Below are 26,880 nucleotides of genomic sequence, written 5' to 3'. Positions count from 1 at the left end.
AAGGAATCAACAAAGGAAAAAAACACAACCCTGATGCTCGGTTTGTTCTTTTTCTTTCAGAAAGCCAAATAAATTACTATTCTATCCCATCGAAACTTGATGCTTTGGCACAAGAAATCTTGGTTAAGGTATTTCACTCCCATATTTTCCAAATTTTGAGTACCAATTTGTAGTTTTAGTGGTCTATTTAAATAATAGTCTTAAGTTTTTAAGAAGAAAGTAAAAACTGAAACTCTATATTGACATCAACACACTGATAAAGAGTAAAACTTTAGCTGTTAGACAGACTTTGCCTGTCTGCAGTACTTAGCTAAGTGAATTGTGGCCAACAGCGACGGGTTGTGATCCTTCACGAGAGCCAGCGCTAGGGGGAGGTGAAACGCTTCACTGGCTGGTTTCACAGGTAGCCTGCTGGCTGCAGAGAAGCATTCTGCAGTTTGGACAAATTCAGGACTTGAATTTTATTCTGAGCTTTAAAGTATATTGTCAAACACCACCTTTTTCCCCATCTCCTTTAATCTTGTCATCTCCCTCTAACATCTGCTGTAATCTTGTTCTCCTTAATGAGTTTCTCTTCACCATTTTCTACGCTTCATCACAGCCTTTGTGTTGCAGCTCAGAAAGTCACTTTTCTGGAGGTGAAGGAACAGAAAAATATTCATCTTGGCGGTAATTATACTGCATGCTAACATGGCTGATAAAAGTGATCAAGCACCTAAAGCAGTAAGAAAAAGAATTTCTGAGAAAGCAGCAAGGCATTTTGCATGCAGTAATTGGCTATTTATTTCTGCACAGCAGCCTCTGCATGTTACAAAATCTCTCTGCTGTTAATCTGGGATAATCAAGTGTTGAAGCAGACTGTGTTGTGCTACCTGTCATCACAGCTAAAGTTCATGATGCATTCCTATTTCCCTTGACCTCAAAGAGTAGCGTCTTTGGGGTTTTGGATGTGGTTTTCTGTTTGTTTGTTTGTTTTCTTTTTAAAGAGGATCCCTGACATGAAGCATATATACAGGTTATCCTGGGATTGTGAATTTTTTTTTGAAACTGGGAAGATTGTTTTGGAACGCACCCTGAAGGTTGTGCTTTAATTCTTCATGCAACAGTTCCCATGGGCTAATATATTTTGCTCAATACCCAAGCAATTCCAGAGACAAAGGGACAGTCAGCAAATCCTACAATTTCAGAAACCCTAGAGTCGGCTGTAGAAATCAGAGCTTTTTTCACTGGGAATTTCTGAAAATGAAGAAATAAAAAATAACATTTAAGAGAAACCATCCATCACAGAATGTTTAATCTACCAGATAAATATAGACAGACATCCAACAAAATATCAGGCTAAGACTTTTATTCCAGTAGCTTTGTCTACAAAAAAAAAAAAAAAAAAATGCTCTTAATCGCAGTGGCTTTATCCTCTAAGTAGAAGGCTATGGAAGGGCTTCTTGAAGCTCAGGAGCCTGATTTTGCTTCAGCATTATTCCAGTCGTTCTTACAAGCAGGTGCAGGGACAATAGGCCACATTCTTGTTGGAGCACTGTTATAATTTGCTGTGTGACAGGTGGAGGAGCAGGAGTTTCTTTGTGCAAGGGTAGGAATTTTAAAATGCCATCATCTCCCCTTCAGCATCTTTCCAAAGTTCTGCTCGAAGAGAAAGCAGACAGATACACCTTTTAGTTCACAGTTTCTATAGAAATTGGTTATAATATATCTTATTTGGGCCTCACTTAGAACTGCTGCCATTCTTGATGGCTGTAATGCTTTTAGCTGATGGGAACCTCTGTAAATACTTTCAAATAGATACTCATTCATGTGCCTGCATAAAGCAGAATGGAGGGCTAGGAGAACACAGGCTTACAAACTAATGATTCATTATAGATTTTTCCATTATTAATACTAACAAGGCAAGGTTATTTAGTGGCTGTACATTTTGAGAAAGAGCGAAAAAGGCCACTGGCCTGCAAAGGCCCTTGTAGCTACTTTTCCATGATGTTTCACAGTTAGCCCAGGTTGCAACATGCCCCTCTCCGGGGGAGAGTAATTTGACAGATAACAGCTTGTTCTGAGCTTCCATAGCCATTCTGCTCTTCATTAGCCCCTAGGAACCCTTGTCCATCTGAACACCTCTGCCATAGCCTTCCCTGGGGATTTTGCTGGCCACCTGCCAGCTCTCAGAGGAGCTTAACCAGAGCCTGAGTTGCTCCCGGTTTGTACAGGAGCGTTCTCTCAATCCTCCGTCATGTTATGCCACCGCTGCAATGTCGCTGCTAAGACAGAACAACACGAAGACTACAGCAAGCTGAACGAGGCTTGGCAGGAACAGGGCCCAGCACCCCCAGGGCAGGAGCCACCACTTGGATCAAGCGTGGTAGCTCCAGCCAGCATTACTTTGATTTTCCTGATTTCTGTGATTTGCGATAAAGTCCTTATTGCTACTGCGTGCACACAGTTTTTGTTCTCAGAGCAGAAGCTTTACAAATGTTTTCTCCTGGCTACTGTTGTGCAAGGAAGGATAGCATCTACAATGTTCGCACAGGAGGAAAATCAGATTTCGTAGAGCCAAATGTCCTATGGTAAAAATCGAAAATCCAAATCTTAAGACAAACAAGGTTGTTATTTCCCCCTGTGACCCAATGTAAAAATACTACCAGGTAGTTTTTATAAGGTTTTAGCTTAGTTAAAACTTTTTACTCCATGTGGAATGTTACAATGGTATAATCGTGCACCACAGTTTGGACCAAAAGGAGGAAATCAAAGTAAACATCTAGACAGCCAAGAGCTAAAACAAGTTCACCTGACATGGATTCAGTTATGCCTACTGCTTCTCTTGGTACATCTAGCTATCGTTACATGCTGGGTGGTACTTTGACACTTGTTACCAGGTGCTACTTTCTAAAGCAGAGATGTTAATTGCAGAAGTGTCTGCCTAGCCAACTTAAATCGTATTAGGTTGTCTGCTGCAGCAATGAATACTGGTCCTAGTAAGTAGCGTGCGGTGTGACGAACTGCACGGATTGTTTTGCATCTTCAGGGAGGAGTATGAGGTTTCACACAGGAATCAGCTGGTTGATTGCCACAAATATTTCCATTGAACTTTTCAAGGGCTTCAGTGCTGCTCACTGGGGAAAAGGAAAAAAAAAAAGTGTTTTAGAGGGAGCATCAGTAAATGATGTTAGCAACAGACTTCATTCAGCAGGCCTGTTTCTCTGGAACTGTCAACACGCACCGTAGTTTTGACTGCAGGTTATCAGTTAAGTGATTGCAGCATATAAACGCTACTGCTGTGTAAATCATTCTTATCTGATGGCTTGTAAAAACTTGCTCTGCTATAAAGTACAATTTCAAGGAATCCCTCATCTTCAGCCACATTGCCCAGGTGTCAATGATTTCCCCTGCATGCTGGGCAGATTCCCTAAGCCTTATGTCTACAAATAGTCACTTAACTTTAAGCATGAGGTAAAGCAATTGTGTTTGTTGAGATTACTGACATACGTAGCTTCATAGCAGTGTCAGTATGGGGCCAAGAGCCACACATAGAATAACTGCTGTACTCTGAAAATTAAGGGGAACAACAGTGAGTTCTTACTCAGATAAGCTCTCAGCATCAATTCAAGGCTTGAACTGAGGATTTCATCCACTACTACTACTTGTACCCCTTCGCTGAATAACTAGTATTTTATAGAAAGTGAACTGGAATAACAGTACAACAATTTAGGGTTGCAAGATGTTAACAGGAAAACAAAACAAGCAAACAAATCACTTCCTAACGCTATTACTTTCTTTATGTCATCGCATTTGTGTGGCCCAGAGTGGAGAGAATTGCCCGGTATCTTGGCTTTCTGATGTGATGTCCTCAGGTGCCTGTAGCTTTCATTTTGAGCAAAACCAGCAGTTTTGAGAATCACACCCTTTCATCTTTTCTGCACATCTCACCCATATTCGTTAGATATATGTTCCCCTTCATACCATAATTTCCAGTAAAATACAGACATTGTATTTGGTAGAGGAACATCTTACACAAGTATTATGTAAATTATTTTATAATGTTGGCATTGGTTTTATTTTTTTCCTTAGTTTCAAATGCTAAAACAACATGTAAAAAGACCCAAGACATTTGGCTTATTTACTAATGCAGCTTAAGGACAGCACTTACCTCTTATCAAATGAAGATAAGAGGCATTAAGATAATTTATATTGCAGTGGATGATGGAATAAGTAAACCTGCACTTGAGGCCGACTCATAGTACTGTGCCATTATGTTTCAAGTGCTCATAGACATACAACATACATTTTGAGGACACACTGAAAAATAAAAGTTTCTTTGCTCTGCTTCCTTCTCCTCTTGCACCGGTGCTCCAAGATTTAATGCATGAATTGTTAACTGGAAGTAAAAATAATGTGGAGAATTCCTGACCTGAAAGGTTTATTTGCTTAGTTTTCATTTGTCCCTATTCTAATTAGTATCTTTTCTACCAAGCTTCATGTTCATTTCTCAGCCAATCTATCAATCAATTTCTTTCCCCTTAGGGTTTTCTCACCATCTTGCAGTCCATTTTGGAAAGGGGGTCACACAGAATAATAAAACTCAGAAAAAATGTTTTATTCTATGATGTAATATGTCCAACTGATAATATCTAAGTATTCCTTAATCCCAGTCTACGGCAACATTAGTTGAAGGCTATCAGTCATGTTTCAGGAGGAGCTGCCTGAGGGATCAGAACCAGTAACAATGTTGTACTTGATATTTTCCCCTAGCACAAACTAAAAGTGCAGAGAGTTTAATCTAGAAAAATGTCTTTAAAAAATAAAAATAAAAATAAAAATAAAAATAAAAATAAAAATAAAAATAAAAATAAAAATAAAAATAAAAATAAAAATAAAAATAAAAATAAAAGGCAGGTCACTTGTATATCATAATATCCCAGAAGACTAGTATCTCTGTAATTGAAATCAGCATCCAAAGAACAAATTTGGCCTTGCAGAGAACCATAATTCTTGGGTCTTAATCCAGTTTGCAGGGAACTAAGCTAAAGACACAAATAAATAACCAGTGTGGCAATTGGTAGTTTTGCTCCCTAACCTCAAAAAGATGTTCCTAACCAATAAGAAATGCTTCAGTTAAGTTATTTTTTACAGTGCACTTGTTACGTGTGGAAATACCAATTCACCATCAGAGTGCATGTGCAGACTTGCCACATCCTGCATTTGCCACTACCCAAAAAAAACAGAAAGGTGAATTGCGGGAAACCTCAATGCTGCAATTGCACTGTGTACCTTTAGGGTTCTTTAGCAATTTCTTCGGGTGTCTCCTTGTCCACAGAAACTGAAAATGGAGACAAAATGCTAGTGAGAAACATTGTATGGCATACCTGCAGAAGAAAAGGAAACAACTTACTCAGCTACAAATAAGAAGGGTCTTTTGAACTACAGGGATATGATTTTCAAAGTCATATCAGGTATACAGACATTTGTCTTTATACTGTTTATATCTAATTGTAAAAGAGTTAGCAGCCAAACTTTGAAAATCTCTGTGATGTTGATTTAACACACATTTTTCTTTGCATTCAATTATATTGTTCAACTTCAAGAGCAATATAAGAATGAATCATTTATATCTGTACTGAAACATTGTAAGGTTTATAAATATCATTTTCTACATTTTTCTATACAGCAATGTAATTTAAGAAAATTCTATCTTTCAAATGAAGTCAAACTTTTTTAAAGAAAAAGTGTTACATCACATAGAGCATAAGGGAGAGTTTCATGTTTTTACTGGACTGTACGTCTAGCCACTTGGCAGGGCACTGAGCTCAAAATGCCCCCATGGCCCACCTTACTGGCACCCATTTCTAATGCATAGCAAATCACTTCAACATTAAATTTTCTGCTAACACTGCCAAACGCAGTCACCACCAGCAGACACATTGTGCCACTTCAGTTCTGCACGCTCTTGCAGCTAGTTCAGTGCAAGCTGCTACCAGTGGTTTTCAGAGACCAAAGGTTTCAGACCCAGCTGTACTCTTGCACCTTCTGAAGTCTGCCCCGACTCCTCAGCATCAGCGTCCTGGTTCCTTGAGGCTGTGTCAGACATCTCTTGAGCTGCTGAGGCTACTCCTTCCTCGACACTGTCTAAGTTTTCCTCATGGTCAGAAGAAGCTGCAACATCCAAGACTTCACTCACAGTTTCTATGAATCAAATCAGAGAGATAATTGTCTTGTCTTTCTTGTCGATTCACTGGCACAAATAAGGGAAAGCAGTCAAGAATGTGAAGTACCTGCCTAACATACATGCTGGAAGTAATTGGAGGCAACAGAGTCTATGAGATGATTAAATCTTATCATGCAAATACACTTTTGCAAGTGGAATTCCAGGAAATATCACAACTAGTATCTGACTATTCCTAGCCCTGGGGCAGAAAGCTATAAACATGAGATGTTTTCATGTCCTAAAGAAAAGGTACATGTTCTCCAAACTGTGTATACTCTTACAGATACAGATTTTATCTCCTGATGCCTATTTATTAGTGTATCTGTGTATCTACATTCTACAGGGACACCAAACACATCACATTTTAAAATGTTACTCAAGCAAAATGTCTCTTCTCATATTCTTCTAACCTAGGCTTTGCATTTTTGAAAACCTGTGAGTAATTGTCTCTGCTTACTACAGAAAACTCTAGCTAGTGCTTTCCCTCCTTGGAAACTGGAGTGGTGTTCACATTCATGCTTTGAGTGCACATGGACAGAATTTCGTAGGAGCAACCTTTTTGATGCCACAACTGAAATGCTCCTTTCAGCTCCTGGCTGCATCAGCTGGGGCAGTTTAGACCACTCATTATCTATTACTCCAGACACTATCTCTAGCAAAGATTCAGACTAGCCCAGGAAGACCATTTTAGCAGCTTTTTTTTTTCCTTATTGCATTTATGACAAGCTACTAGGTGTCATTTTTTGTTCTGGGCACCATGAAAATGCATCATGAAAATAAGTCCTGCTCACTTTGTAATTCTGTTGCTATCACCACGGCTTTCTTGACATGTCTATATTAAACTGAAAGTTGCCCACAGCAACCTGACAAAACTGTGCTTTACATCAGGACATGTATGGAAAATTATTAAACACCTAACGAGATTTTAGTTTCTCTGTATTGTCACAGTTAGAAACTTAGGAAAGGAGGAAAAAAAAAAAAAAAAAGGTAATAAGCCATTCTGTGTGGTCTGCTCTTACATTGTTGTCATTCTGTTCAGTGTTCAGCATGGTAACGTGACATGTTCTTTATAGTCAAAGATGCAATAGAGCATACAGATCAGGAAGGGTCTTTGCATGTGGTTTTTGTTGTTCAACGATATTGATCAACTTTTCAGAGATTTTCAGTGTGCTTTCTTCCTATTTCCATTGCCAAAATATCATCCGAAGATGGTATCAACCTGAACACGGTGCTGTACAACTCCATAACCATGACTGCTATTTTGAATGTTAATCTGACATACCAAAACAAGTATCTATTTTTTGGTGGTTTTTACACAGCTCAGTCTTGGAACAAATGCAGTGTCCCACTCACAAGATAAACACATTTTTCCCTGTTCTAGGGAATTCCTGTGATCCCAGGGCAAACCAAGTTTAATGATTACCTGGCAATCTGAGAACAAGTCACCCACCGCTTGCAGAATCGGGTCCGTGACACAGTTCCTTGTCTGTGAAGGGCATTAAAGATTACAACAGGGTCCATCACATCTCCCTCTTCTATTGATCAGCTAACAGCACAAAGCATTAAGAAGTTCAGGAGTTTCTCCTTTTTGTTTCCTTAAATATTAATTTAATCTCAATGGGCTTGCTTGGGTTTTTTTATTATTTATTTATTTTTATCTGCATGCTTTTCGTATTTTTTTTCAGTGCTGCCTAATATCTCTGTTGTTCTATGTACAATACTGCAGTAACGCTACATAAAAGAAGATTTTAATCTGTGCCAGGTACAGTGATAACTCGTTTTTCATAATCCTTGGAAGCACTTCTCTGTCTATTCAGTTTTCATGAAGCTGATAATAAGCCTGTCATGAAGCTCCATAGAAGTTAATTGAGGAACAGATGGTGTATTGAAATCACTTCTAACTTTTGGTAGTTCTACAATTCCACAAAATTTAAGCTCATTTTTCAAATAGAGCCGTAGAGGTGTTATAGCATCTTAACTGATTGTGTAGTTTTCTGAAGGCTGATCAGTTTGAAATTCCAAAGTCCCCATATGTCTTTGTGCAGCAATGACTGTGACCCATTTTCTCTATTTACATGAGCTTTCTGGTGATTTCTACATGCTTTGACTGAAAATAATCTGCCTTGTGTAACTGCCTCTCTGCAGTGAAGACACATGGTATTTAAGTACTGTTTGTATAATGCTCTCCACTGAATGCCCAGCTGCTTTCTTATAAATATTATACAATACTACGTCAGCTCCTTAACGTCTTTATCAAAACACCTATTTGCAATGTTCCAATCAAATTAGTCTTAAATGACTGTCACCCCAACCCAGATAATATAAAATCTAAAAGTGGCAATGCTCTTGATATTCTTAATTTTTCTATATTCTCAAGGTATTTTTTTTTCTTAATTCGGTAGATAACAAACAAAACAACCAACAACAGCAGCAACAAAAAAAACAAGTACATCATGCATTAGCAGCACTGCAGTTAATGGTTTCATAATTTTACAGTTTCACTCAGTGCTTTATCCTGTTCCAAATCTTTGTAGGACGTATTACTCTACAGAAGCTGTACACTTCATAATTTTAGCATTGTACTATTGCATCTGAAGATCTGAATTAGGAGCTTAGCTTTCTAGTCCTTCCAACAAAAGCTAACAGAGAAGAACTTCAAGCCTCAGAGAAACCAAACTAATCATGTTTACCAGCAAGTAGCCAGGCTATACATATTGCATTAACAGATGTTCTGAAAGTGTTCAAAGGGATTATAACATACTGAAAATTTAGAGAGTACAAAGACCTCAGGCTATTTAAGCCACTGGCATGATGTCACTACACAACCACCAGTACAGAACTCAACACCTTTATAATATCCATTGCTTCAGTGTAACACTGAACTCAAACAAAAATATCCCCTATTTTTGCCTAAGATAATTACATGCACTTTTAAGTGGGTTTTAGATCCCTTTGCTTTACAAGATACCCATTTCAAGGTGAAATAAGCCTTTCCAAATTGTGCATGCAGAAACATGACTGGGCAAGAACCAGCTGCACATTAAACATGCACCAAACAATAACAAACTAGTTATGTTATGAAAGCCCATCTGTTTTGAGTTAAGTAAATATAAAAAAGGAAATTGATTTTATGGACAAAAGGAAATTAGCTTGTTTTGGTTTTAGACAAGGCAGCAGCATTAGGAAGCTCCAGTAGCTTATAGGCACTATGTCCAACATCCAGTTCCACCCAGCAGTATAACTTTTAGAAAACTGCATTCCTATCATTTCAGTGAAAAAAAAAAAAACCTTCTTCCTTTGTAAAATATTTATTCCTGCAATCTCTAAAGATACAATTGTTACTCTTACAAATGCTACAAGCTCTAGCATTGAGAAAGCAGGACTGTACATTTCTGCATTCAGAATAGAACAGAAAACATTCCAAATCCATTGCATTTCTGCATTCTCATGGTTTTCCATTGATTGTCTTAATATAAGCGAGCTCAGCATTCTCCCTGCAGAACAGAGAAGCATGATAAGCAGGGACTTGTATGGCCTGTATGACTGATGTTTGCTCCAGCTAACAATATAAAAAATAAAAATCAGCAAAAAACACACATGGGTTGATTTTTTCCTGCTAATAACAACATATGGATGCACTTTCAGAATCCAGATCCTACTGCTTGCATAGCATCATCCCTCAAAGCTTTGAAGCATTTTAAACAAGCTTTAAAACTGTCCTGAGGGACTTTTCAAGCAGGATCAACTTGGACTTTTGTCTGGGACTCAAGAGTTCCAGTCTGAGGTCAAACCAATTTCCCTTGGCAGTTGTGTCCCCTCACGTGGCAAACAATATGCTATAGTGTGGTCCTGAAGCAGGCAGGTGAAAGGGAGGGATGGCACAAGCTGAGTGGGCACTGATCAGTTGGTCTGAAATCTGCTAAGAACATGGCTCCTGCAAAGTTTTTGTAAATGATAATGTTTCTGATAGCACTTGCTGCATGGGAGATATTGTCAGGTTTTAGAGTTCAGTGTTCATAAAGCTGAATTTTCCATATTGTGTTTCATACCACATACCAAAGCTAACAAACCAAACCAACAATGGTCAAATACATACATATTATTTCCTGACAGGTTTCATTGTAATAATTCCTGAAAAAAAATAGTAAGATATATGAAATCAAAGAGAATTAAAAACAAAGTTTACTTCTTTACCTACTGCACTCATCTCCTGTAACGTCAGTATTGTCAAGAGGTGAACTCAGAGAGTCAGAAGTCTGACTCCCCTGTCTAGTGTGCAAGTGTGAACTACTCTGGAAGCAAAACTTTTTTTAGAAAAAAAAAAAAAAAAAAAAGCAAAAAGCAGAAGTCTTTTTCAGTACTAACTTAAACTAAAGTTTAAACCTTGCAGCAATTCAAGAAAATCAACCATGTTAATGTGAGGGTTAGGTCTTCTTCCACTAAAGTAGCAGTTAACAATTAATTGCTAAGAAAAACAAACAAAACATTTTACACGTAGAAAGAAGTTATCTGAAAAAGGAAAGAACTGCTGTCCTCCTTCCTCATGCATGTGAAGGACTTTACCTTGTGAAGAAATACACCCTCCTCTTAATACGAACAAATAGAGGAGACTGACACGTTAGGAGCGGCATGAAAAAAAGAGAAAAGTCCAAGTTTAAAACAAAACAAAAAAACATTTGGAGAGTGGGGGGCACTCCAGGAATTCAGAGTTTCATTCCTACAGCCAAACTTTCACTACCTTTGGCCAGTTGACTCAGCACTGTTTCGGAGTGCTCTCCTCGTACAGAGTGCTTTAGTGTTGAAACCTGTTGATAATTCTTGACATCTAGGGATAACAATTTATAGATGACCAAATAGCCAGCAGGTGTAATTATACAATCTTGTAAAATAGAAGAATATAATAAACAAGACTTTACATTTTACTGTGTATTTTTGAAGCATTTTCTTAAGCATGCTTTTCTTATGTACAATATCCATGGAGAAGAGAGGTGTTCCTGATTTTAAAAAGAAAGTTACATTCAATTTTTCCCTTGCTTGGGGATACGTAGAGATTTTTTTCCCTCAGGTTGGAGGTTTCATAACAAGACCATACAAGATAGCTACAGCCTTCTTAGTAGAGACAGCCTGCATTTTTCCCCAGTTTTGCATTTCCCTACTAATACATTTATAGCTATCCTAGTGTAGGATAGCTTTAAATGTTCTTAGCTGTAAAAAATCTAAGATAGCTGTAAATGTTCCCTGTTCTTTGATCCTGATCTTTTGATTCATTTTAACAAAATGTGTATTTTGGTTAGAAAAAAAAAAAAAATCAACTGACATTCACTTCCTCTATTTAAAAATATTTTTAAATTACATTTAAAAAAAAATGTACTTTTCTGAGGGAATCATTTCACTTACACACATATTTTTCATATCATGTTTGTGTTTTGCTTTAAACAGTCAAGATGAGACTGGTATCTTTCATGCAGAAAATCATGCTCAATTACTTCTGAAAATATTCTTTGCAGAAGAATTTGGCTTTATAAAGCTAAAATAATACCAGATAGCCGGCATAATATGAATGGAATCTGCCTGGAGCCACAGAATGCACACAAACCAAAATACCAAAAAAGGCTTTGATATTTCAAGCTACCTATAACATAACCAATGTCACAAAGTAATTCCAAAGGAAAAAAAAAAATCAAATAACTGAAAATAGGAAACAGTATTCTATGGACAGTCCTTGGGTGTAAAGCTTCTACCCATTAAGCTCCACTGCAGGTTTGTAGGGTGTCCCCTGAAACACTAAGATAGGCAGAGCAAAACGTTCCCTGTTCTTAGTTTTAAGAACTGCTTGTGAAAATCTTGCAGGGAAGTAGAATTCACTTAAAATCTGACACATCTTAAAGTAACTCAAGAATGCATATGTGAGATGTTGCAAAATAGATCACAAAAGGTGGGAGTACCTGGCTGCCTTAGATCCTGGATAAGTTTGACCCATGCCAGACAGTTGCCCGAGTGGCAACCAAAGTTCAGCATTTGTTGGTTTTGGAAAAAGAAGTTTCTCTCTGCAGTGAGAAACACTGGCCAAAAATTAATATAAAAATCCCAGCGCTGGTTTGCACTCTCACCGCTGGGGAATAAAAAGATGTCACTGGTGCCATTTTCTCTAAAGCAGGACACTAGCAGTATTCCTCCACATGCTGTATTTACAGAACACGTTCAAGTACCACGGGTACTAGTATCTAACGTGAAATAAATGCTAATGGTGTAGGCTGACCAACTTAAGTCCTTGCTTTCCAATTTAAAGAAAGTTATCTTTCAAATTGTATTTTTACTATTATTATTCTTGACGTGGAGTTATGAATATTTTATTAGTAAAATCAGTACTTCCATTTTCTCCTTAGTGGTGAAAACCATTTATACATTATTCACCTTATGCCATTTCGTCAGCTCTAATATTCCGTTAGTAACTACTTGTCCCCTTGCTCTATAGTAGACAAACAGGAAGACAGTTACTTTAAGCAGTTCTCACACACTTACTTGTTTGCACCCTTGGCTGGGAATTACTAGCAGTTTTCCATTTTACTGGAACCACCCCTTAGTGCATGCTGTAAAAGTCTCTCTTCAGCTGAGGTGGTCAAAACTGAACAGTCTGTTTACCAGCTTATGTCTTCAGATACTCACAGCTTCTACAGAATTATTTTCTAAACATTGTTCATATTCATCCCACAGATTTTTCCAGTTGTTTATGCTACGATGACTCATCTATAAGCTCAGTTTTATGAAAGAACAACAGGAGGAAGAGATAAGAGAACAGTGGCCGATATATGGCAATCAAAAGGATGGAAAATAAACACAGCAGCCCAAGGGACAGATGGAGAAATGGCCAACAGTAGTTCCACGGATATGGATGCTGCCCCTGTAGGATAACATTCTCATAATTCTATTTTCTAAAGCCTAATTTAGCTCACTTCATTCAGTATAACCAATGAAGAGGAAAGAAAAAAAAATCTTCTAAAAGGAGATTCTAAATAGAAAATCTTTATTATAGTTGACAATTAAGCACTAATTTAGTCAGATGAGAGGAATAGTTTCCCTCGTTCTATTTGTCTTGTGTCACAACGTTCTCTATCTACAGACCCATTTAATGCCATATGTATAAAAATGGCAAACAGTAGGCCTGTTAGGAGATGCTTCTGATTTACACAGGCAAGGATGAGGGCTGCGGGGAGAGGAACAGCGTAGTCACTTTCCCAAGCTCCAACTGTAGGCAGGTGATGTAGTATTTAAGGTCTGTCCAGCCCTATCCGTGCTGCATCTTGCCCCAACACGACTTTAAGGTCATAAAGAGCTGCAGGTAGAACAGCTTTTCCTCCTTCCTACATCTCACACAAACAAATGACTGGGAGGATGCATCTGTTCTACTGAGCAACATCGTTATGAAAACCTCTGACTAAGTATGAGCAATCACTGAGGAGTTCTCAGCAATCTCAAAATACTGCCAGTGTCACAGCACAGATCAGAAGGCATTTGAGTACGCACCCAGAATTTGGTAACTTACCAAGCAAAACCAACGTACACTGGTCACGTAGGGTGTTTTTATCTGCTTGGCATCATTGTGTGATGGGGTCAGCAAAAGTTCTGTCCGGAAAGCAGTAACTCCTGCCCAGCACAGCCTACATTTGTTTCTCTAGGTTGCAGACAGCTGGCATTATAATGTCATTCAAAGCTTAACACAGAAAACACTGGCACATTCACACACTAATCCTCCCCAAACCCAGTTACTCACCCCTCCTAAATCCAGTCATGGAAGAACAGTGTTTGAAATAATAAATGGAGAAGAGACCATGTTCTTCACTACTTGCAAAATTAGAAAGGAACCTACACCACAGAAGTCTACGAGCAAATGGCTTTGAGCTAATTGATTTTGCTATTCCAGCTGATAATGGCAAAACCAGAGTTGGAACAAAGTTTGTAGCAGCAATCCAACAAACTAAGACAGTCGCTAATGCAACAACTCTGCTGAATCCAAATAGTCTCTTGCCAATCTGTGCATTTTATAGCATTTGTTCTACCTGAGGACTAACTGATCTTTATTTATCATCACACAGTGTACACTAAAAGGAAAACAGCATGAAACTTACCAGCATCAGGCAGTAACCAAGAGTGACAGTGCAATTGCTCAAGTAATAGAAAAAGCACAGGAAAACAGAATTTAGAGTAACAGTGTGACACAATACTTTTTTTTTAGCAACAACAAAATTCCATATACTAATACTGAGTTGTAAATTGCATAAATTGAAGCAAGGAGAAAATTTCAGCCAAGTGCAATTATAATTAGCTTTCTAAAATTGAAATGACCCTGTTTAAGTACCTACATCCAAGGTTTTTTGGTTTTTGAGCATCCATAGATGCTCACTCATTTTACTTGCATACATACATATGTATCTATGCATGCTTGAGCTTGAGATGAATGTCCATTTGTTGGCTACTTTACACTTCTAAAAATATTAAAGCAAGCTTTATAAATTAAGAAAATCAATTGCATTTGAGAAAGTAGAGGTGTGATGGTAATAAAAAATACTTGCATCTTCATCTGCAGAAGTAGTATCAAGCTACCTACAAAACTAATAAAAGTTATTTAAATAAGTATTCTTTTTCAACTTAGATCTATATTTCTCTTGTCAATTCTGAGAGAAAATACTTCTCTGCTTTAGTAAAAGTGCAGACACTTTTTCTCTAAATGAAGAGAAAACCGTAAATGATTGACTATTAAATACAGAACTGAAAGGTATTTCCAGAATATTTTTAATAAATAAAATTTTAATTTAATTAAATTTAAATTTAATTTAAATTTAATTTAATAATTAAAAATATTAAAAATAAAAACATTTAATATTAAATGTAATATTAATATTAATAAATTTAATTTAATATTAAATATTAAAAATAATAATTAAAATTTAATTTAAATTTAAATTAAATTTAATTTAATAAAAGAAAACATTTTAAATTCACAAGTAGCTGTTTACTGCAAGTAACACTCTGGACAAAGCGCATACAGAGAAGAAAACTTCTGGCTCACAATACTATCTTCTTATATTTAAAATATTTTGTTGATTGAAATTGGCTTGTAGGAAAGGGATATTTCTTTAAGCTTTTGTGTGCTGCTTGTTAAAGCATTCACGAGGTCAAGAGCCAGAGGCATCTGTCAGCTCCTTGGAGGTCTGAGGAAAGAACTGCCTCAGAAGCCCTGCTGTTCTACTGCAGGCTGGGCCTGAATGAGAGGCGCGGATGCATGGCATGCTAAGGTGACCTGGTGACAGGCGGCCCCGCTGACCTTGCAGCCTCCCACCGCAGGATTCAGGTTACGCTGCAGCCAAGGCAGGACAGCCCCAGAGGAGGAACCTCACATGAACTGCTTATGGGATTCACACCGTTCGTCCTTGGTTTAGGCACAACTATTAGGAACGATTATTTAAAATTGACTTTAATAGTGACCAGCTGCACCAGAAAACTGTTCTCAGATCCTAAGTTTTAACACCCCGGAAATGCCAAAGAGATTGGGCACTCCCTTGCCTCGGACACTAGTAATTGCTGAGGTGAAGTACAAGTGCTGCTGCTTGACACGACACGTTCTTGCTAACATGTAATTTCCTGATGAGAGGTTGGAAGGAAGATGGCTGGAACAACAAGCAGAAGTCTCTCAACAATTTTATGTCTCACAGGTTTCTTTCTGCCAGCTTACCACTCAGCAAAGAATAATTGCTGCAGCAAGATTTGACAGAGGAGATGGCCCTCAGAATCCCTTATAAATATCTATGCAACAGAAGCTCTGTTCTAGTGCTGTTTTTCAGTATGTTGCCTGAGAAAATAGATTTAGGAAATCAGTAATATCTCGATACTGCATCGACTCCCAGTCTACACGAGCAGTAACAAGGCACAGGTTTGCTCTTCTAAAAATAGTAACCAACTACAAAAAGTCACTGCGTCTGGAATTGGATACTCAGACACGTACACACAACATTTCTCAGGCAAGGTTCTAGAGCCTTAGCTGCTTCATCTTCCAAAGAGAGATGAGAATATTTACCATACAAAGATCCCACCCTACCCAACAATTAGTAACTATCCATGGATCAGCGTTGTGAATGGAATATTCAGCCACTTCGGGATACAAGCAAGTGTCCGCTTCTTACAATGAAATTTTGCAGTTGCTCTGTAGAGCAACAGAGGTAAAGACTTTTTTAAAAAAATCTCTATTTATACCTGTGATTCACTAACTTTGCATATACCAGACTGCTTCCTTTCTAAACGAAATAGTGTAAATATTCTACAGAAGTAGATTTCTTTTTAAAGATGTAGGTATTTTAATTATTACCTCATAATTAATTTGTTTATGTAAACTGTAATAATCACAACAAATATACTTACTCATACTTTTTATGAGCTATTATTACATTTACCAGGTTGGACCAAGTATTGTTTTAAAACATTGTTATTTTTAATGGATTGTTTTGCAGACAAGCACAAGGAACCATTCACACATGAATTAAAATCCCGTTTGTATATAGAGCTTTCACAGAAGTCAACCATTTGAAGAGCTGCACCACCTCTCAAGTTGCTTTGTTAAAAAGGCCATTAAGATGCACCCATACCTCAATGGAGCCTCCAAGGAAAAAGATGGAATACAATTCAGGAATCAGCTAATACCTTCCAAGGTACTAAAATTACCTCCCCACACACTAGCAGCCAAAACACTTGTAAACTCAGTTTGACTCATATTTTAGATGCAGGTAGGTGCGCATTTGTTTTCTCAAAAAAGAAGTCAACCACTGGCACACAGTAAAGGTTCCATGTTTAAGTCAAGCTTAATACTCTCATTGGTTTTCACACATGGTACAGCCACACTGAAGTCTTCCTTTCCAAAGAAAGAATTTCAGTGAAGTTTCTCCTTCATCATAGGCTTGTCAATTGCTTCCTTTGTTTTTAAAAACTGTGCATACCAGATGCAAGTGTTTGCTGCTTTCCTATCTAAACAGAAATTCTCATTGCTTTGTGTGTATCCCTTCCAATCTTAATTGAATCATTCATGAGGAAAGAGGAAAAGTCATTGCTCTGTACTTACAGGATAGCAGTACATAAATTTGATTGAAAAAAAAAAAAATCAAACTAAATTATAAAATTACGTTTTATGCAGCTTATGGATAGGTTTGCATACTTGTATTACCGTGATTTTTAAAAGGAACAGTAAACAAAAATATTTCAGAATTCAAAATACTGCATATGTAGCCTCCAAATGACTCGTGTTTAATGCCAGTTTGATGTTTTATTGAATTTTGAAATTTTTAGCCTGATCTATCTTTAAGACCAAGACCATAGTGACATGTTGGTTGTTTTGCAATTCCACTGAAGTTAACTGACAGAAGAGTTATATTTAGTGTGCACACCCTAGGAACAGCCTGTGAAGTAGTGGACCCTTAGGAATCTGCTCACAGAACAACTGTTTAACCAATCACATTACCTGCTCACCTTAACTAAGATCTTGAAGAAGGAGAATGGGGTTGTAAAACAAACTTTTAATTCTTCTAGTTTTAGACTAGCTCTGGTGCCACAGGCAGCATGCTTTTAGAGACACTGATTAAATGAACTTTCTTGAAAGTTCTGTTACCTTAACACTTACGATACGTCAAGGTAACAACTGAATTAGCTTTCACTGCAGGACAGCCTCCAATAGGAATACCGGTGTTTGTTCTTTGTGTTCTGTTCTAAGAAGCAGAGTTTAAGAACTCACAACATACACACACACAAAAGTGCATTCATAAATTAACCTTGCGCTGCAGCAGCTTCAGAATTAGCAGCAACTTCCAAATTAGCAGCAGCTTCTGAATCAGCAGCAGCTTCCTGCTGTGCTCCCTCCACAGCAGGGGGTGCATCCGCAGCTGGTAAGTCACTCTCCCCTCCAGCTTCTGGGGACACCCCAGAACTCTCATCCTGTGCTGCAGGTCCAGCAGCAGCTTCTTCCGTGGCTGTGTCTTCTCCAGCAGCTTCAGCTGTTTCCTCTTCATCACCTTTTAAGGATTTATTTAATACAAATGAAGAAAGCATAAAGTGCATGCATGCAATACAAATTCCCCAACTACTTCTTACGATCATCCTCATTTAAATTTAAAAATGGGAAGCTAACTAAGCTTTGAGATCAGAATCTACAAACCAAGTCAATACATTGAGAATGATTCCCCCCTATTGTCTAATGTCACACCAAAAAAACAGATGTTTACAAGATAAGGAAACCATATTCTTAATTACCAAGTTCCACAACTGCTTCAGTGTAGCAAGCAAGAGTGTGGCTTAAAGCAAGTGACTGTGAGAGGTGGGGGTGCAGGGAAGGATAAAAATAAAATGTGACAGGGACCAGACCAGACCAAGTGTTGCTCCAAATCTACTCTGATGAAAAGGCCAGTGATAATGGACTCTGACCTCACAGGGAGCAGGATTCTTCTCCTGTTCGCACCCAGTAGTGACGTTACCGTACTGGGAATAAGACATTTGCCACCATACCTGGGAGCTCTTAGGTAGTGCATTATCAATCGGGCTCACAGCTCAGAAGCACTGCTTTCCAAGGCACAGCTTCACTTTGTGCAGGGCTACATTCAAGGTGGCTAATTTGGCTGGCAGTAGCTGCAATAGGGCAGAGCCCAATACAGAATTAGTTTTCAGATGGGTCTTGTGCCATCTCTTAGCTCTCCTTTGCCAGAGGTATTCTGCTGTCCCTGTTTACCCTGCTTTCTTTAAAGTTCTACTTGCTGCACTGTGACCATACTTGGGACTGCAAGAGCCATACTACCCAAGTAAGAACGATAAGACCCGTGGGACTGAATGAGACAGGGGACCCTGACTGAAACGTGGTATATAAATCAGAAAATTAATTGCAAATTTTAAGTGAACAGTGTTCACTTTACTGGAGATATGACCACCTACAACTTTTTTTTTTTTTTTTTTTTTTTTTTTTTTTTTTTTAACCTAAAACAGTCCTATCTGTCTCAAAGAATTGCCTAACTGCTGTGGGGTCAGACTCTCTAGAAATTGAAAATCACAATTTTTCCCAAGCATGCAATACTTCATACTCAGCTGAGACAAGTCATTACAAACAGCACAAAACAGCAGAGAAGATGCACAAACAGCATGCAAATACGCACTAAGATCAAGAAAGTTATATAGCAAGTGTTCGTTGCAAGTTTACTACTAGACCCAACTCACCAAGTGAAAAAACAGAACTGGAAATAAAGTTTGCAATACAGTGTAAACTAAGTGAGAAAGAAAAAGGAAAAGAAAAAACTTAAAGAGACATAGTCAGAATTTATTTTATTCTTTTATATTTGTTTAAAAACTGAACAGATCAATTTTACATCTTAGTCTTGCATTGGCATAAGAAAGCCATCTGTTTGTGTTTAGGTTTTAACACAAGTCTGCTCAGTGTTCAGTACAAACCAAAGCTTTGTACTCCACAACCTGATCATGTCCCTTTAAGAGAATGCTATCTTTCAGAAAAATACATTGATTACGCAAAGAACAGACTAACAGCCAAGCTCAGCATTCAGTACAGTTTATTGGACAGTCAGATATAGAGTGCATTCATTCAGAACAGCCAGCTTCTCAACCTCAGAACTGCCTTCTACAAAGCAAGTTCAGTAATAGCTCAATATGGTTTGGCCTTGCAAACATAGGTGCTTCTCATAAAGTCTCACAAGTATGGAGTTTACAATAGAAGGCATAAAGTCATCCCATGGTAGGTGAAATGGTGAACGACTGTCCTTTGTTTGTATTTAACTTCCTCGGGTTTGGAAAGAGATATCCCTTGTATTTTAGTCTGGAAAGTGTAAAAGCAGAGTACAGATTAGAAAGATTGAATCAGCTTGCATTAAGGTAAAAAGAAAAATCATTGCTGAAAAGGAGGAAATACGGAATAAGTTAAAAGGAGACACAAGCAAATGGAAGACAAAGCTCGGTATTTGCTAAATAAACAAGTAGAATGTTCCACAAGGCAAGCATCATTTTGCAGTTCAAGTGATGTCCCAGATTTCCAACTGCAACTTTGTGTCAGGCTTCTGCCAGGGGCTTTTTAAAATCCCTCCCTACATTTGAGAGTAGCTTTCAGTTAAAAAGAAATACAGAAAATTTGCTATTAGATTTTCTTATAAATGTCTAATTTCATCATTAAATAAGATACCATTAAATATGATTTCAACCTGCTAATAAACAAGCAAGCCTGGAATAGTATTTGATGGTTTCTCTTGTTTTGACAGCACCATTTGCTGCATGAAGTTTTTTGTAATAGACAGTTTGTGTTTGGGCACAAGGGGAGAACTTTCCTCAGAAAGAGAAACCATGAAAACTACTTAGATCAAGAGAGTCTCTCTCTGATCTGCTGCACTCTAGTAGTAAGCTCTTCCAGCTAGAATGTTCTTCTTACCATATGATAGGTAGCAAATACACCATGAACATTCTGTTTGGCATACTACTGTTCTATCTGCCATTTGGTTTCATTGTCAACGCTGTTTTACAGGGTATTTTAAGCTTGAACTTAAGTGATCCCAAAAAGTATTAGATTACTTCAAGAACTTAATTTTTAATCACTCTTATCAGCAATGCTTACTGTGAAACAGTGTAAGGACTTGACCGAATCTAAAGAATATGTGGAGAAAGAAACTCCAGTGGAACTTCTGGGAAAAGCAGTACTATGGTAACACACCACAACAAGATACACAAGAAAATGCGACTATGCAGGGCACAGGAAAAAAGGGGAGGAAGGGATGTTAATTTTTTTGAGAAAGCACATACAGGATTCCATAGGAAAAGTAAGAATAGAAACCTCTTCGGGGAGAATACAGTTGGGAATGAAGAAGGATATTTAAAAAGAGCTGATTCAACAGTAGTTTTGTATTGTGAATTGGAATTAGTCACTCAAGTCCAATTGAAAACTCCGGCTTGAGCATCTAGCCAGGAGTCCAGTATCCAAAATAATATAGAATAAAAGTGTCAAATGTCTTCACTGAATGGCCCCAGAAGTGTTTTAGTGTTCTTACTGTCAATAATGAAAGGCAGCAATCATCTGCCATTGGTTGTTGCGTTTACATAAATTTCTAAGCAGCACAAGGCATCAGATATGGGATATCTGGAGAGTACCTGAACTGACAGTTAAGTTACAGAGCACTGGCTACTCTTACCCACATCTCAGGCAACACAACTATAACCTTCAATGGGTAAACAGTACCACTGATTCTGTTGGTATCCTACTCACACATTTTGGTAGCCGAGGGTTAAGAGGCAGTACCTAGCAGAAATGAACCCTCAAAGAAAAGGGGGAATATACTGACTACATTCTGAGTGGCCTGGAAGGTTTTGTTACTGCTACCGCATTCTTCTGACTGCCTTGGTTGGCATAACCCTTGTTTCTTCCCTGAACAGCAAAATGCTAAGTCACTGGGAAGAAATACGTACTTTGGTCCTGATCAGATTTTTTGTTTGATGGACAAGGAAGGATTGCATTAAAATTGTGGCCATCTCAGCATCCAAAGAGTAAGTTTAGAACCTTTGTTATTTCCGGATGCATAAAAGAAAGGAGATTAAAGTATTTTGTCATTTAAAATCTTAAGTTCTGTAATTTTAAAGCTAAAAAAAAATAAAAAAAAAAAAAGCTTTAAAGCTTTCAAACTAAAGGCTACATTGTGGAACTTCAAGAAGAATACTTCCTAAAGAAATAAGTTTAGAGGCTAACAATATAAAGCATGTTCTCACATTGAAAAAGAAATTAAACTCAGCATACTTTAGTCAAATCTATTTGTGTGGATGCAAATACATGAAATCAATTCTCTAGATGTCAGCCTCTGAAAAAATAAAGAATAGCTTCAAGTGCTATGGCTTCATGTTTTTAAAAGTTTTTTGTTGTTGCTCTAGCGATAACTCAATAAACATAAAGAGACCCTGAACAAGGCATTTTTGTAATTGCTTTTCATAGCAAGGCCATGCTTGCCAAGGTCCTATCTTTCAGATTAACTTCATTGTAACACTAATTGATGTAGACAGAGACAACATTCCACTACAAGTATTTGAACTAACTTGGTCTAATTATTTAAGCATGAAGGATTTGCCATTCATTTAGGTGGTGTCTGTTTTTCATTTAAATCTAAAATGAAGAGGATTAAATCAAAGTCGTGGGACAAGAAATAGGTTCTATTTACAATATTTAAATAAATAAATAGATATTTCTCCCAGCTCAACACATCAAGATTGAACTGCATTCCCTGATGACATGTGGCCTGGAGCCAAACTGTCGACTGAGAAAGAGATATTATCTCTTCCCACCCCTCATCCCCACCAAAAAAAAAAAAACAAACACAAAAGAACAGAACTGATTTTGACAGCATCGTGCATTCAATCACGTTTCATTAAGCTTTCCGTAAATCAAATGAAAATGCCCAAGATAAAATCAAGGTTCACACATTAGCTCTTTTCATCCAAAGATACCGCAGGTTGATCACAGGACAGATCCACTGCCTAAGCATTAAGCCCATCTCCTAAATTTGAGCAGAACACCTTTGTCTTTACTCCCAGTCACAGATCTTGGACTCGGACAGGGTTAAGGCCCAATTACATAATCCAGATATCTGCTCCAGATCCTCGTGTACCCAGAGAACAAGAGAAGAGCTCGACTCACCCTTGCCTGACCTGTACGAGCTTTTCCGCCCTTCAGCTCTCTCCTGAAGAATATGCATATGCTCAATGTAGTTGCTGCGGGAGGAACCAACGGTTCTGTAGGTCTGAAAAATAACATATCTAAAGATATATCTAACTAATATAGCTGCACGTCAACTAATAGCTAACTACAAAATTACAAAAAAAAAAAAAAAAAAAAAGGAAAAGAGGAGGGTTTCAAACAGGTACTACTGCTTCTCTTAAAAGGCATATCAAATTATTATAAGCAAGGTAAAAATATCCAAAAAATCTATTTTGCTTCAGTAACGTATTTACACGTTACCTATTTATAAAATGTGTAGATGTCAGAGAGAAAATACAGTGTTTCAGGAATTGAACAGAGTATTAAAAAATATATATATGGCCAGATATTTATTTTTGTACAAACTATGGTATGCAAACAGCTGACTGCAAGAGAACTTAAAATTCTTTCAGACATGCAGTCACACAATCTGATAATATTTTGAACAAACAGATGCTGTTTACCATTTTAGAGGATTATTTTGTGGGAGATAGAAACCTGTACCTCTTTGGGATGTGCTAGTCACTATTTCAAATCTCGAGGGAAGAAAGCTATAAAAGAAAGGCTTTAGGGGCATGAAGCACAGAGACTGATATATTTAGAGGCAGGGTGGAAAATGATTACTGAACGTGTTTGAAAATAACTTGGTGTTTACAAAACTCCAACGTGCTTTTTCTGAGTGATTAATATTCATATCCTTCTTATTGCCCCAGTTAACCAGGTTCATAATCTTCCCCTTCTGGGTTCACATCCCTCTTTCCTTCTGCAGTATGTCCTTAATGTTTGTAGTCACAAGAAGAGGCAAGGTGTTAGAGACAGATGCCTTACTCTGTCTTTAGACACATTCATTTCACATGGCTTTAAATGCGTTTCCCACTGAGAATCACTGTAGCCATGCACATCAAAATAACAGTAAAATAGGCAAGCACTATACATTGTCTCATTAATTCTCTTGGACTGATTTTTATGTTAAACTGCTTCAGCTCTATGCTATGACAACCACATTTTATCGACAGAGTTTACATCCTGACCATATTTTTTAAGTGCAGAACACGCCTGAAACCACATCAGCTAAGAAGGATAGAGCAGCGAATAGAAGGACGGAGCAGAGAGAGCTCCGCTGCCAATCACTTACATAAAATAAACCACTAAAAGCAGCAACGCCAGCAAGGAGATAGTAAATCATGTTCTCTCCAGAAGAGCCAGGAACGCTCCCAGATGACATCTGGCGAAGCGGTGCTAGAAAAAACGTTATTGATAGCGATGTAAAATGGCTGCTACAATAGGATCATAAAGCAGAATTTTGCAGTCTGAGCTGTACATGGGAAGGGACGATCAAAAGAGCTGTAGCAAAACTGGGGGGATGTAGATTAGCGGTGTTTAGCACAACTGGCTAAATGGGGTGTGGTGGCTAACGTGAATGGGGTACACGGCTGAGGTCTTCCTAAGGGCGTAAGATTTTCTGTTAGCTGCTGTCTGCCTGCATCAGCTTCCAGGTGCTGGATGGCACCTACAGAGACATGCTCTGCCCACGAATTAAAAGAATTAATCTGTCGCTATTCAGTCACGATCAGCAGCGGTACCACATACCAGCAGCCGTTTCCTTTTAACGCACCTCGTTTCGTTGCGCACCGGCCGCTGACCTTTAGCTGCACACCCGAAACCAGGGTTACACAACCCGCTCAGCACACACCGCGCTCGGCAGCCTCCCACACCGCCACAGCCGCCCCCATGAAGCGGGGCTGTGAGGAGCACCACCCGCCCCCTGCCTCAGGCGGGGGAGCCGCCAACGGCCCCCGCACCAACGGTCCCAACGCCCGCCGCACCTGTCCTGTCCGATCCCATCCCGTCCCATGTCCTCCCCCGCCCCATCCGTACCGCGGTGCTGGAGCCGGCCGGCCGCTGAGGGAGCCCGGCTGAGGCGAGCGGCCAGCGCCTGCGAGGCGGCCCGGCACAGGTACATGGCGGCGGCGGAGCGAGGAGCGAGCAGCGGGCGCTGCGGGAGCACCGGCACCGGCACCGCTCCACCCCGCCCCGTCCCGCCCCGCAGGCGGGAGGAGCAGCGAGCCCGGCCCCTCAGCCCGCAGCGCAACGCCAAGGGCGCTGGGGACGGGCAGCGGGAGGCTTCTTGCCCTTGGCTGCCCTTGGCTGATGGCAGGTGCGGCTGCGAGTGCTGCCTCACACAGCAGCACCACAACGCTCAGCTCACGGAGGCTGGCACCTGGCTCCAGACATAGCCAGGGCGCAGCGCTGCACGCACTCCCCCTCTGCTGCCCTTCAGAAATACTGCAAAACTGCAGCGCTGCCCCTCCAGCTGGGAGATACCGCGCCTTCACGGCACAGGTCCTCGGGGAACAGCGGGGCACGACCCTCTGGGACAGGTCTCAGGGGGCTGTGAAGCAGAAAAGTGTCTGTGCCCGTCAGAAAATATGCAATACCAGTTAGGAAGGGGTAAACTAATAACTAATGAGCCATAGGTCAGTTAAACAGTTCTGAGGGCTGAACTTTCATCCTCACTTTCTGTAAGCACAAAGTACATTCATCTTCCATGCCACAGCAAAAGCAAAGCAAGCTTACTGGCAAGGAAATACTAGTAGTGATCAAACCCACACAATTTAATGGTTTGCTATTTCTGATTTTTTTTTTTATTATCTCCAATAATGCTTCTTTTCTGTTGTACAGGACAGGAAAAAAAGAAATCAATCCAGGCCACAAAGAAATGAAGAACAATAGTCAGTATTCAAAGAACTACAAGTATGCAAACAGATGTGTAACAAATTACAGCAGGTCTTTAAACCACTGCATCAGCCTTTCAAAGTCTATCTAGTGAAAACTGAGCTGGAAGCTTCCCCTTTGGCATGCTTCTCCTTTCAGCGTTTATACAAATTACAATTTTATTAGGATTCTGGTAAATGTCATTCTTGTATTTGCTTATTTTGGAAATTCAGCCATGAAAATAATGTCAAGACCACACTCAATTTTTGAAATATTTGCTAAACTTCCTCTTAAATCACGCTTGAATTTGTACTGCAACTTCCAGATAATAATAAAGACAGTTTGTGAACATTATTTTCAAAACTGTGAAAAAGGTAAATGCTATATGAAAGCCAGTAGAATGAAAATACATGGCAAGAAGAGTCTTGGTAAGTTTCTTCCACACTTTATCATTTATTTTGTAACAATGCACATGAAATGTATGAACAGGTAAGTGTTTAGATACTTTGTACTTCTGCTGTGCTCATTTATTCACAGGACACAACCAATGATGGTATTTCTTACCAAGCCTCTGGTCAACCTAAGAAAGGGGAAACAAAATTAGCAAGAAGGAAATACACACAATGAAGTGGGTTAGAAAGGTCTCACAAGGTACTATGTTTTTAGCTGGACAAAAATATTTTAGGAAAAATAAACTAATACAGAGAATCTTGTAGTCCTATGGTTGTTTCTTTCAAGTAGCATGTTAACTGCTGAGGCCATGATCTCCAATAACATTTTTATCTGGCAGAATCACGATTGTGTTTTTTAAGTCAATAAGGACAATTTGCTTAATAACGCAAATCCACAAGCACTGATTTTATATCATTCTTATGCATAACACACAATGACAGCTAAGAAAAATGGTTCCCACCATAGAACTGTTAAAAAAAAAGAGGCAAATAGAAGCTATTTCTAGTGACCTTGACCTCCTTGCTAATAAAAGCACTCTAAGGTTTTCTCTTTGGCACCTAAATTTATTAGACACATGTTATTTTCAAAAAGTCTGCACATCCAAGACAAAAAGCTGGCAGTGAATGTGCATACAAATTAATACCTGAAACTATCGGTCACTATAGAACTGGGGAAGAAGTAGCAGAACAGCAAAATATTAAAGAAAATAATATGTGAAGAAAAAAAGCCAACAATCAAGACTTTGAGAACT

The 26,880-nt window shown here is 38.7% G+C and overlaps 1 protein-coding gene across 3 annotated transcripts; it reads right to left on the bottom strand.

Moving 5' to 3' along the window:
• Nucleotides 1-1,333: 1,333 nt before the first annotated feature.
• MGARP (mitochondria localized glutamic acid rich protein) lies at nt 1,334-25,250 on the bottom strand. 3 transcript variants are annotated; one of them, XM_027456750.3, is made up of 7 exons: nt 24,840-25,250; nt 24,097-24,200; nt 22,902-23,004; nt 18,016-18,255; nt 6,025-6,183; nt 5,273-5,320; nt 1,334-1,638 (listed from the first exon to the last, which is right to left on the bottom strand). In XM_027456750.3, exons 1-6 carry the CDS (start codon nt 24,922-24,924, stop codon nt 5,274-5,276), a joined length of 738 nt encoding a protein of 245 aa, XP_027312551.3. In that variant the 5' UTR covers nt 24,925-25,250; the 3' UTR covers nt 1,334-1,638; nt 5,273. The 3 variants fall into 3 exon arrangements, with proteins under 3 accessions (XP_027312551.3, XP_027312550.3, XP_071893525.1); XM_027456749.3 differs by having other exon boundaries at nt 1,334-3,116; nt 5,272-5,320; nt 24,840-25,249; XM_072037424.1 differs by lacking the exon at nt 24,840-25,250 and adding an exon at nt 24,577-24,757 and having other exon boundaries at nt 1,334-3,116; nt 5,272-5,320.
• Nucleotides 25,251-26,880: the final 1,630 nt, after the last annotated feature.

This window comes from Anas platyrhynchos, chromosome 4, assembly GCF_047663525.1.
Source record: "Anas platyrhynchos isolate ZD024472 breed Pekin duck chromosome 4, IASCAAS_PekinDuck_T2T, whole genome shotgun sequence".
NCBI classification, from domain to species: domain Eukaryota; kingdom Metazoa; phylum Chordata; class Aves; order Anseriformes; family Anatidae; genus Anas; species Anas platyrhynchos.
Note: the sequence above shows the minus strand (reverse complement) of the source record. Positions and strands in the feature narration are given on the sequence as shown.

Bases quoted from the DNA above. Each gene is read 5' to 3' on its own strand.
- MGARP (XM_027456750.3), bottom strand. From the start codon at position 24,924: ATGTACCTGTGCCGGGCCGCCTCGCAGGCGCTGGCCGCTCGCCTCAGC. The intron at 23,005-24,096 runs GTAAGTGATTGG...GTTATTTTTCAG, and splicing joins CTTTTAGTGGTTTATTTTAT to ACCTACAGAACCGTTGGTTC. The intron at 6,184-18,015 runs GTTAATTTATGA...TTTGATTCATAG, and splicing joins TGAAGCTGCTGCAGCGCAAG to AAACTGTGAGTGAAGTCTTG.